The following is an 11,979-nucleotide window of genomic DNA, read 5'->3' as shown; positions in this document are numbered from 1 at the left end:
AAGGGTAGTGTAAATGGGGTATCTATCATCCTCTTCATTTTCTATTTCCATGTTTGCCACACAAAGAGTTTCAGAACATCAAGTAAATTATAATATTAGTCAAAGACGACAGAAGTAAACAGAAAATGCAGCATGAAAACTTGCTGGGATGAATTTTGCTGCCTACCAAAAGTTCCTGGATGATAGCATCCTGCTCATCTGTTGGTGACCAATAGTTCGCCTCTAAATGGCTGAAGAAAAAACAAAATAAAGACTTTGCCATGGCCTAGTCAAAGTCCTGACCTGAATCTTACTGAGATACTCTGCCATGACCTTAAAACGGTCATTTTTCCTGGAAATCCTTCATTTTAGCCTGAATTACAAACAATTCTGCAAAGATGAGAGCAAGTTTTTCATGAACTTTGACCCCGTTGATGATGCGGAGTCTGTCCCCTGGCCTCTTAGCTTTAGGAGCCAGTCCCTTCCTATGAGGGGTCATACAGGTATGGAGTTTATTCTCCTTTAATAGAAGAAAAATCTCCACTTAAAAAGAACGCATTGTTTACCTGTGTCGTCTTAGACTAAGATTTAACTTGTTCTTAAAACTACCGTAAAGTCTGAAACAGGAAAAAAAAGCAAACATTTAGCTGTATATTTATACTGACATCATACTTTGGTTGGTGATCTCTGCCTGTTTGATCTGCAATAAAAACATTAAATATAGCGATGGCTATCAGAGCTGAACCGACACACTGGCCAGGTACCACAGAGCCAGGCTACAGATTCATTTAGTTTAAATACGAGAATAAAATCGTAAATTACGAGAATAAAGTTGAAAAATGACGAGAATAAAGTCATCATACCACAGCCCATGTCAGAAAGACAGCTTCCAGTTTTAAAGTTCTGATACTGATATTAATAATTTAATGCTAAAAGACTTAATATTTCCTTATTTGTTAAAACGATGCCAAATTATAACTTTACAAGATGCTCGACATTTCTTATTTTAGGGAAGCTGGAGCTTCCGGTAAATGTTGTTATAAAATACGACTTTATTCTTATAATATTAGGATTTTATTATCCTGTTTAAAAAAAAAAAGATTATCTAGCCTAGCCCTAATAGTCCGTCAGAGCTAGCAGATATTTTGGGCTGATAATTTTTTTTCTTGTAACGGTCGATAAGTTCGTGTTTGTTATCCTTCTACTAGCATGCATGAATCTGTGAATGAAATCTCCTGTGTCTGAGTCTCTTTTATTTGAATAATGCATTTTTTTTAACCTGAAGTTATATAGAAAATAAAAAATGAAAAAAACTGCCAAAGATATCAGGGGCCGGAAAAATCGGTGCAGCACACCATTTAGATTTAACTGAGTTATATGTATAAAAGTCCTGCACAACATATAATCGACTTTCTACTTCATTTCATTTAATGTAAAGATTTTTAAGCTTTTCTGTATTTGTCCTGCTGTTTATCATTTCATGTTTTCTTTAGGTCAATGTAACTGAGGAACAGAACCGTGAAAACAGCTGATTTATGGCTGAAACTGCAGATTTGATGCAGCCACTCTGATCAGGTTCTATCTAAAGTGGTGCTAAAGCAGAAACGGGATCTTTGTGCAAACCTGGGCCCAGCTGCCCTCCTCATCCTCCTGGTGTTAGCGTGGTTAGAGTGAGCATGGTGAGAAGAACAGAAAGGCGTGGGGTTAGTGAGGCGTCAGACGGGGTTGGAGCAGCTTCACGTGAAAAAAACGTTCAATGCAAACAAAAAGAAATGAAAAGGTTAGTTCTAAAGCAGCAAACAGAGAACATGAGACACATCTAAGAGCTGGGCTGGTAGGGGTGTAAATAATAATCGTTTTGTATCGATGCATCGATCCAACAGCCGACGATCCGATGCATCGACACGTCCACAAGATAATCGATTCATATTTTTTTTTCCTCTGGTCTATTTTTATCCATTTGCTTCTGGACGTAATTCTCCCTCCCGTGCTGCGGTGGCGCTAAATGTATTTTGCCCTCCTACCTCGCTTCCTGGTTATACTCTTACAGCAGAGTGTTGCAGTGAGCTTGACACAGATATTTTTAAATTATGCTCAATATTGAAGCGTGGTCTGTGCTACATGCTGTGGGTCTAGATACGGCCGAGGCGGTGAGGAAGTGGGGGCGAGTTTAGTCCGACGACGGAGGGACATGAGGGCCAAAAAGAGCGGAGATCCAGGTGGAAAAAGGGTCCCAGCGTTCTCGGGCACCTCGCTCTTCTAGCGGGTCAAACTTCACAAGTTCTTTTCCGCAATTTCAGTCATAAAAACAAAACAAGCCGGCCTCCTGTCTGCGGCACTGTCTGCGGTCAGCTACAATATGGGAGAGGAGCAGCGGAGCGTCTGTGGAGGGGGGCGCGGATTTTTTGAAGCAAAAAAGGAATCATAGGAATAGGTGGAGTGCAACTTTTCTACTTCTGTTATTTGCGGTTGTTTCTCAAAAAAATGCATAGCGATATTACAGCTTTCATTGATTTATTTCAAATTTGAAACATTGTCTAGCCTGTAAGGTGTAAAAAAAACAAAAAAAACAAAAAACAAATGAACCAATTAATCAAATGGAATCGTGGTGTATTCTTGAGTATTGAAAATAATTGAATCGTTGGGTCAGGAAATCGATACTGAATCGATTCGCCATGATGGATGTGATTTACACCCCTATCGGTTTGTTCAGGTGGTTCAAACAAACCTAAATTTACTCTAGTTTGACTGGAAATAGACCAGCAGCTTTTAAATGATCTCAGATCTCAGCAGTAAAGCCCTTTCAGACACGGCGGGAGTTTCACGTATTCAGCCCAAATGATTGTGTAAACCAGGTTAGCTGGTCATATGAAGCTTCAGGCTCCGTCTCTGACCCAAACAACATGGTTTCTGTTTTAGAGGAGGAATAGTCTACAGACACAGTCTATAATTCAACAGTCAGGTTATAGAAAAGAAACTGGCTGCTGTTTTAAAAGCAGGTCTGTCATTGAGGAAAGTCGTCTTTCTTTCACAGCATTCGGTTTGTGAAGCTCCTATGAATGTCTGAAAGGGGCTTTATCTGCTTAACACCCACAGCCAGAAGTTACAGGTGGAAAACATCAAACCTTCTGGTTGCATGAAATCTGTTAACAGATCTGTTAATGAGGGATATAAGAGAAAACATCTGATGACTAAGAACATTAAATAAAAATACAGCAACTGGGCAACTATGAGGCACAAACACAACAAACTAACCAGAAAAAGCAAAGAACCAAAGCGACTGGAGGCTAGAGAGGAAGGAGTGAGGCCCCGCCTCCAGCTGCCTCCTCAGACTCTGATTGGCTGCTGGAAACGAGGCGTCAGCAGCAATGTGTGAAGCAGCAGCGCTCCGCTAACCGGGCGGACTGACCGTAGGAGGTGTGGCTGCCAAACTTTCCATCTCTTCGTGTGTGACCCAAACGTTTCCTGTAGACTGATCGTGTGACACCCCCCAACCAGAAGCGTGCAGAATGGAAACAGGGGGGGGGGGGGACAGAACCGAGACAGGAAGGACAAAAAAAAAAAAACACCAGGAAGAATAGCTTGTTAATTGTTAGAAAAAAAAAATACAAACGTGGCTCATTAGTACGTGTTAAAAAGTGCTTCTGCATTAAAAACATGCTGTGAGTGATGATGTGTGTGGAGGAGCACCCAGAGGATAAATGTCCTAAAATGTCCAACAGTTCTATGTGTGAAGGGGGCGAGAGCGCGGTACCGTTCTGGAGGTGGGCGGGGCTGAGGGGCTGGTGAGGGACATGATTTCCTGGATGGCCAATCTGAGCTTGAGGCGATGCAGGGGGTTGCTGATTCCGATCTCTCTTTGGATCTCCGTGTCGGACAGCGCCGACATGATGGCCCCGCTCTTCACGTTGGCTCTGCACGCAGCCACGTACCAGGCAGGCATGCCCACCCAGAGCTGGCCACAAGAGGGCGGAAGAGAGACAGGGCAGTAGGGTCAGTCAGACTGATGGGAAAAAAAAGCTGCAGAGATTAAAGTGGCGGAACATGTCAGCTCCTGGTTCCAGCTACAGTAGCAGCCATTCAAAATGGCCCTTCCCAGTCAAACGCCAGACAACTTCCAGCCACTGGAGTGACTGTCTTCTTCTTCTGTTCGTGCATTTTTTTACCCTGACTCCACTCTGTCACTGAATTACAGGGTCTGACCAGGAAAAGGCGCTTCTTTCTAGATCTTAATGTCCACAAATCATGAGAGAAAGAATATTTTAATACAAAGATTGATGTTTAAAAAAGGAATTGTAGAGGACCAGCCAATTTTGAATGGCTACTACTGTAGAGAAGGTTGATACACTTTCAGGTAACTTTAATCCAAACTGGAACCAAAGGCTTGAAGAATGTCAGAACTGTCCTACCTCTAACCAAGCCACCACAGTGGGTCCGTCCCACTGGGCGAAGGGCAGGCCCTGCCTGCGGGCCTCTTCCAGCAGCTCATGCCTGTTGCACAAAAAAACAAAAGCATTAACACCACATTTTAAATCCTCAAGCGAAACAAGGAGCCTCTGAAATTCCCAGCATGCACTCAGTCATCTTCACCGCTCAAACGCACAAACCCCCAAAACCTGAAAAGACATGCAGACTCAGAACCAAGGCCAGGAGAACATTCTGGAAGCTTTGACTGAACAGCTTTAACTCAAACCCCCTCTGCAGCCTTTTACTGGTAGCTGTGGAATCTGACTGGGAATCAGAACCTCGGTCCTACTGAGAAGCCCTTTTCAGAAACAGTTAGAGAATAAATGCAGCTATATACGTCTGCATGCATCATCTCTACCTGTTCCCAGAGGGGTCTGAACTACCGCTGCACAATTCAAACACGGTAGCAACATATTCAACCACTAGATGGGGCTGCATCATCACACCAACAACAGGAAGTTAACATTAAAACAAGTTCACACAGAAATGTTCAAATTTTCCAATATTTTCGGCTCCGAGAGGAAAATTAAGAACAACACAAACACGCAATCCTGTTAGTTAAGCTTCTCCGTGAAAGGTAGGGAAAAGAGCAGCAAGGAAAACCATCAGGCAGTCAGAGGGGGAGCAGTATGGGGTCCTGCAGAGTTACTGGTGGGGTAAATGTGCAGCCAAGAATGGGAGGAAGAAAAGGTGAGAGAAAGCAACGTGAACCGACTTACCCTGTCTTTGGACTACAGATGGAATGAGAGGAGGATGGTGGAAAAACAAGGGTGGGCAAACAAAAACAAAAAAAAGAATGAACTGATGCTGATCCACAACATTTATGGTGCCTACAATGTGCCTGCTCCAAACTCAACAAAGGCAGACAGTGGGTGTGGAGTGAGGGGTGTGAGGTGGTGGGACACTGAGAGTGAAGCAGCTTTAACTGAACACAACCAGCTTCTGATTACAAACTGTGATGGAATTGACAACAATCTGCTTTACTGGTGTAGCAGAGACCGAGATCAAACTCACTTCTTTTGCAGCTTCCGGTTCTTCTCGGAAGGACCTCCTAATGTGGACATTCCCAGACCGTCCTTTGGAGAGCTCTCTGCATCAGGCGTCCCCGCTAAAGGAAAAACATGCCGTTAACAAAAGAGCCTCCACATTAAGGTAGGATCAGAGGGTCTGGGTGACGCTGTGGGTCTGACCCTGGCTGGGGGAGTCCTTCCCGGGAATGCTGGGTCGGCCCTTCTCCTTCTTCCCAAACAGGCGCCCAATAGAAGACTTGATGCTCTTCTTCTTGGCCGCTTTGTTGAGGGAGTCCTGGCTGCTGTTGCTGCTGCTGGGGTTGCTTCCCTGGCCGTCCTGCAAGCTTCCCAAACTATACAAACGACAGCGATCAGGCGATCCACTGAAAGTACCGGACAAACCGCAGAGGTCCATCAGACAACTATCCTTACCCTCGAATGTCCCGGATGTCTTCATGGCTGGAGGCGTGTCCTACTTCCCTGTTCAGCCGCATGGAGCGCGGAGTGGTGGGGGGGGACGTCTCACACCTGATGGTGGCCTTGTCATCCTGTGCAGACTGGAGGATGAGAGCACAGAGAGACGAATGAAGCTGCAGCAGTCGGAGGTTTAACAAAGATCAGAAGGTTCTGTTTTATTCTGCAGGGATGCCAGAACAGGCGGCGGTGAACTACTGTGAAGAGAAACCGCTCCGTAAAGATCAGGACAGCAATCCCACACATAACAGGTCCTTCAATGGAAACAGGATGGGATTTATAAACGAGGAACAATGCCTGGTTCTTCTTTCTTATTGATCAGTTTTACAGCAGAAACCAGCGTGCTTCACTGGTCTTCTTCACTACATCCAATCTGTTCATATTAATCCTTTGATATTTTGCCCAACAATTTTTTAAAATGTTGAAGGGAAAGGAATTTAGGGCAAACAGGAGTTAAAATATAATGAAACTTTTTCAAAATTGAGGCTTAAATGTTACATCTACTGATTACTCTGTAGAGGGCGCTGGTGCCATTCAGAGGGAATTCCAAAGATAGTTTATGTGATGTTGCTGAAAAGGAGGAGGTGGCAGGAAGCAGGTTTCCAGAAGGATGCTAGGAAAACATCACTGCAGGAACCTTTAGCAGAGCTGCTCCTGTGAGTCCGCTGCTCCTTAGGTGCACAAAGGAGCCTTACTGCAGATCCTTCCTCCCAGCTGCTGTTAGAATCATCGCTAGATAATCATGTAGGTGCTTCTTTTTCACAATTTTTTATTCTTCTAAATGGTCCGCTGGTGTTTTTAAGCATAAAACTAATTTATTAAATTCCTAATTCAGTTGCACATTACTTTAATCTAAATATATTATTCTTAATATCATGAAAGCTGTACAAAATGAAATTTCGTTTTGTATACATTAAGTTTAACTTAATGGCTCGTCAGATTTGATTTGCTCTTGCTGTTGAATCTCTTATTTTCTTTTCATTTGTGTAGAATTCTTGAATGAATATTAAAAAAAAATTAAAAATGTAAACCAGTTAAAATAGGAACTGAAATGATGTGAGTGGAGGAGAATTAAAACCCAACTGTGATTGTTTTAAAAGAGATGAGAGAGGGAACAGGAAGAGGAGACATCAGGAGTGTGGGGTGGGGGGAATGAGCCCTGTAAAGCAGCTGCTATTTTACCTTCCTGCGATGCTTGCGCAGGTCACTAGGCTGAAGCGTGGCAAAAAAGAGAGAGAAGAAGAGCAGTTAGTGAGCAGCAGATCAGAGCTGGATCCAAGCCATGCATAAAAACACACAGGCAGGAAATCAGAAGAAGAAACCTTATTTTTACCTCTGATCAGAGTTAAACACGCAACCAAATCGCATCTGAATCTGTTTCTGTGTAACACAGAAGCCAGAAGCAGCACTGCACACAGAAAGGACTGTATGAAACCACGCTGAAGGAGGAGGCCGATGGGTTGGATGGGTGCAGCCTACCTCCTTTAGTTGTTATTCAGTCTAAAGACTCGGGCGACGACAATGGAACACAAGTTAGTCAGAAAGCACGACGAGTTATTTGGTGAGCAAAGAATAGCAGCTGAATTTACGAGCCGTCACGGCTGCAGTAATAATTTCCACTCACAAAGAAGAACAAAAACAAAAAACAAGGAGGATTTCTTCCCTCCTACATTCCTCACAAACCCGGCATTAGAAGAGCAAATAAACCACCAGCGTGCCACATTTCTATGCCCCCCGGAGAAAAAATACCTAATCACTCATTTCCTTCGCTCAGCTCACAGAGAGGCCGGCTGAGCGACACATTACTGAGCTATAAAAGGGGAACAGGAAGAGGAAAAATTCACTTAATGAGCAATAATGGTTCCCGACTTCCAGCTTTCTGACAGGCAGGAACGAGAACCCAACTTCCTAAAGCTGCCAACCTTTAACTTTACTGCAACTTGGATTAAAAAAAATGGATCTAAAGAAAGTATTCTAAATAACTATTCTAAATATTTGACCACCAATTGATCAGATAAATAAAATGATCTTCCAATGGCATTGGTATCTTGGCTCTTTAAATAAGATATATTATATGGAGAATGATATATATACACACACACATCGCTATGTATGTATATAGATGTATATACATATTCATATCTATATATGCATCTATATACATATATACATATACATACAAGGAGTCTTGGCCTAGTGGTTAGATCAGTGCGCTTATGTTCTAAGAGGGTTGCAAGTCGCTTCAATCCCCACAGCCAGCACTCTGGGTCTTTGAGCAAAACTCTTAACCCCACACTGCTCCCCATGGGGATGGGTTAAATGCAGAGTGAATTTACCTAATGTGGGAAAATAAAGGGATTTACATATATATATATATATATATATATAACAAACTTCTGGTATATTGATTTGGTCAGGTAAGTAGCAGAGGGGATTGTTAATCAGTTTCAGCTGCTTTGGTGTTAATGAAAGTAAGAACAGGTGAACCAGAGGGGCAACAACGAGACGACCATAAAACAGGAATGATATACAGGTGGAGGCCACTGACATTTTTTCCCCTCCTCATCTTTTCTGAATCTTTTCCACCAGTTTTGCATTTGGCTAGGGTCCCTGTCACTTCTGTTAGCATGAGGCGCTACCTGGACCCTACAGAGGTTGCACAGGCAGTCCAACTCCTCCAGGATGGCACATCAATACGTAACATTGCCAGAAGGTTTGCTGTGTCTCTCAGCACAATCTCAAGAGCATGGAGGAGATTTCAGGAGACAGGCAGTTACTCCAGGAGAGCTGGACAGGGCCGTAGAAGGTCTACAACCCATCAGCAGGACCGGTATCTGCTCCTTTGTGCAAGGAGGAGCAGGAGGAGCACTGCCAGAGCCCTACAAAATGACCTCCAGCACGCCACTGGTGTGAGTGTCTCTGACCGAACAATCAGAAACAGACTTCATGAGGGTGACCTGAGGGCCCGACGTCCTTTAGGGGGCCCTGTGCTCACTGCCCGGCACCGTGGAACTCGATTGGCATTTGCCACAGAACACCGGAATTGGCAAGTCCGCCACTGGCGCCCTGTGCTTTTCACATATGAGAGCAGGTTCACCCTGAGCACATGTGACAGACGTGAAAGGGTCTGGAGAAGCCGTCAAGAATGTTATCAGCGATGGTCTGGGGAGGCTTATCCATGGAGGGGCACTTAGACCTATACAGGCTAGACAACTGCACCCTGACTGCCATTGGGCATCAGGATGAAATCCCTGCACCCATTGTCAGACCCTATGCTGGTGCAGTCGGTCCTGGGTTCCTCCTGGTTCACGACAATGCCCCGCCTCATGTGGCGAAAGTATGCAGGCAGTTCCTGGAGGATGAAGGAATTGATACCATTGATTGGCCCCACGCTCGCCTGAGCTAAATCCAATAGAACACCTCTGGGACATTATGTTTCAATCCATCCGACGCCACCAGGTTGCACCTCAGATTGTCCAGGAGCTCAATGATGCCCTGGTCCAGATCTGGGAGGAGATCCGTCGTCTCATTAGGAGAATGCCCTGATATTGTGAGGCATGCATACACGCACGTGGGGGCCATACAAATGATTGAATACCATTTTGAGTTGCTGCAATGAAATTTCAGCAAAATGGACTAGCCTGCCACATAATTTTTTTCACTGTAATTTTGTTGGTTGATAATTTTCATTTACATCAAATGATGTGACATCCTTTTGTTCCTAACACATCACCCAGTCAATATCTGATGTGTTTTCAAAGTGTTCCTAAATTGTTTTTTAGCAGAATATATATTAGGGGTGTAAATAATAATCGTTTTGTATCGATGCATCGATCCAACAGCCGACGATCCGATGCATCAACACGTCATGTTTCTTTTTTCCTCCGGTCTATTTTTATCCATTTGCTCCTGGGCGTAATTCTGCCTCCCGTGCTGCGGTGGCGCTAAACCTATTTTGCCCTCCTACCTCGCTTCCTGGTTATACTCCTGCAGCAGTGTGTTGCAGTAAGCTTGACACAGACATTTTTGATTTATGTTCAATATTGAAGCGTGGTCTGCGCTACACACTGTGGGTCTAGATACGGCCGAGGTGGCGAGGAAGTGGGGGCGAGTTTAGTCCGACGACGGAGGGACATGAGGGCCGAAAAGAGCGGAGATCCAGGTGGAAAAGGGGTCCCAGCGTTTTCGCAGGCCTCCTGTCTGCAGCACTGTTTGCGGTCAGCTACAATTTGGGAGAGGAGCAGCGGAGCGTCTGTGGAGGGGGCGGGACGTCTGGAGCCGAGGTATTTCATTTCACTGATTATGTGCAGTACTTTTGGAGTATTTTTTGATGCAACTTTTTTACTTAAGTTATTTGCTGTTGTTTTAAAAAAAAAAAATATGCATAGCGATATTACAGTTTTCATTGATTTATTTAAAACTTGAAACTTTGTTTAGCCTGTAAGGTGTAAAAAAAAAAAAAAAAAAAAAAAAAAAAAAAAAGAAATTTACCGATTAATCGAATCGTATCGTGGTGTATTCTTGAGTATCGAAAATAATCGAATCGTTGGGTCAGGAAATCGATACTGAATCGAATCGCCATGATGGATGTGATTTACACCCCTAGTATATATATATATATATATATATATATATATACACACACACACACACATACACTAGTTCACCTTTTCCATGTTCTGTTAATTATCTGGCAAACAAACTGCTAACAGAAGAGAAGCAATTCAACAGACACAACAAGGAAAACTTAATGAAACCGACTTCATTCCTCAGAGTGGATGAACTTAGAGCAGTTTCTCTCTCCTACAACACGTCCAACAGAGTCGATAAAGATCATCTCCAGATCCGAGATTCCTGAATGACGTGAAAAAGCTGTGAGGACTTCTATTTGCGTAGTTCTGCAGAAGAGCCGCCCTGAAGCGTGGCATGTTGATGTTAAACACTGAAGTCTGCCTGCAGGGCCGGAAAGTGAGGCGAACCGGAGAACTGCCAACAGTTTCAGGTAGTTCAGGTTTAATGGGAATGTTTTTCAGAGCGAGGCTGTAATTTATTAACGGAAACAACAAGCTATAAACTCCTCCTCTGGAAAAGGTGACAGGCTGCACCCACCCAGTAAGGCCTGAAGGCAGATGGTCTGCAGGTACCTGGAAATATGGCGCATAGCTACAGGCCTGTGGGGGGGCGCTGAAGCCCGCAGCACCATAAGGCAGGTAAGTAACTGTCTGCTGGGACAGGGAGCTCTGGATGATGTAAGGGTCATAGCAATACTGCGACAGGCAGGGTCACATAGAGGTCATTAACAGACATACGTTTGATTATCAGCTCACTGATTAAACAGGTCAATAAACCATGGGAAATAAAAACTGAATCATTCTTCACAGAAACAAAGTAAAATGTAATGCAATTACAGCTGATAGTTGGCAACATTACCAAGGTCATGACCCCCATCCGGTCCAGCTCCCTGTTGGGGCTGCGGGGGATGCGTCTGGGGGTGGACTGGCCCGAATTGGGCGGCGATCCGCCCAGCGATGAGCCGGCGCAGAGGGACGGTGGGATGGAGCTCAGCGAGCGGAAGCGGCCACCCAGGCCGTCGCCGCTGCCGACTCTGCACTCGATCTCCTCCGCTCGGATGGCCGTGCTCTCCTTCTCCTCTTGGATCATCCTGAAGGTTGAAGGAATGACAGAAACGTTAGCATTCCACTAACATCTTTCAGCATTCTGTCTTTAATGAATCCAGACAGATGTTTGTTTTCAGGATGAATTTTCTGTTTTAACGGCTTCCTTTTCTGACCACAGACTCATCTCACGTTGCCCTTTGGGACAACGTGAGAGCAGTAAAAAAGCAACAGTAATATTGATAACATTAAAGCAAACATCTCTGGTATCAGAAAAGCATCAAATCAGAAGTGGAAAAATGTGGTTTGGTGCAACTGGACCGAATCAATCATAAAAGGAAATGTTCTGCAAAACCTGCAGAAAGTCAGCAGAACCTCTGATTAAAGGAAAATTCCGGTTTTTAACACTTTTAGCCCATTTTCTGTAGTGTCCA

The 11,979-nt window shown here is 44.2% G+C and overlaps 1 protein-coding gene across 1 annotated transcript in view; it reads right to left on the bottom strand.

Annotated features, from left to right (window-relative positions):
- ppfia1 (protein tyrosine phosphatase, receptor type, f polypeptide (PTPRF), interacting protein (liprin), alpha 1) overlaps nucleotides 1-11,979 on the bottom strand; it is a 58,442-nt gene that overhangs the window by 9,714 nt on the left and 36,749 nt on the right. Inside the window, exons 15-23 of the mRNA XM_015397328.1 lie at nucleotides 11,361-11,592; nucleotides 7,113-7,142; nucleotides 5,889-6,013; nucleotides 5,637-5,809; nucleotides 5,461-5,554; nucleotides 4,389-4,470; nucleotides 3,734-3,934; nucleotides 3,389-3,451; nucleotides 1,603-1,629 (exon numbers count right to left, since the gene is read on the bottom strand). Coding sequence (XP_015252814.1) covers nucleotides 1,603-1,629; nucleotides 3,389-3,451; nucleotides 3,734-3,934; nucleotides 4,389-4,470; nucleotides 5,461-5,554; nucleotides 5,637-5,809; nucleotides 5,889-6,013; nucleotides 7,113-7,142; nucleotides 11,361-11,592 — 1,027 coding nt within the window. The remainder of the gene's footprint in view (nucleotides 1-1,602; nucleotides 1,630-3,388; nucleotides 3,452-3,733; nucleotides 3,935-4,388; nucleotides 4,471-5,460; nucleotides 5,555-5,636; nucleotides 5,810-5,888; nucleotides 6,014-7,112; nucleotides 7,143-11,360; nucleotides 11,593-11,979) is intronic.

The sequence above is a fragment of the Cyprinodon variegatus genome, unplaced genomic scaffold (genome assembly GCF_000732505.1).
Source record: "Cyprinodon variegatus isolate N-32 unplaced genomic scaffold, C_variegatus-1.0 Scaffold852, whole genome shotgun sequence".
In the NCBI taxonomy this organism is placed as follows: Eukaryota; Metazoa; Chordata; class Actinopteri; order Cyprinodontiformes; family Cyprinodontidae; genus Cyprinodon; species Cyprinodon variegatus.
The sequence above is the reverse complement of the archived record's forward strand: the minus strand, read 5'-3'. Positions and strand labels throughout refer to the sequence as shown.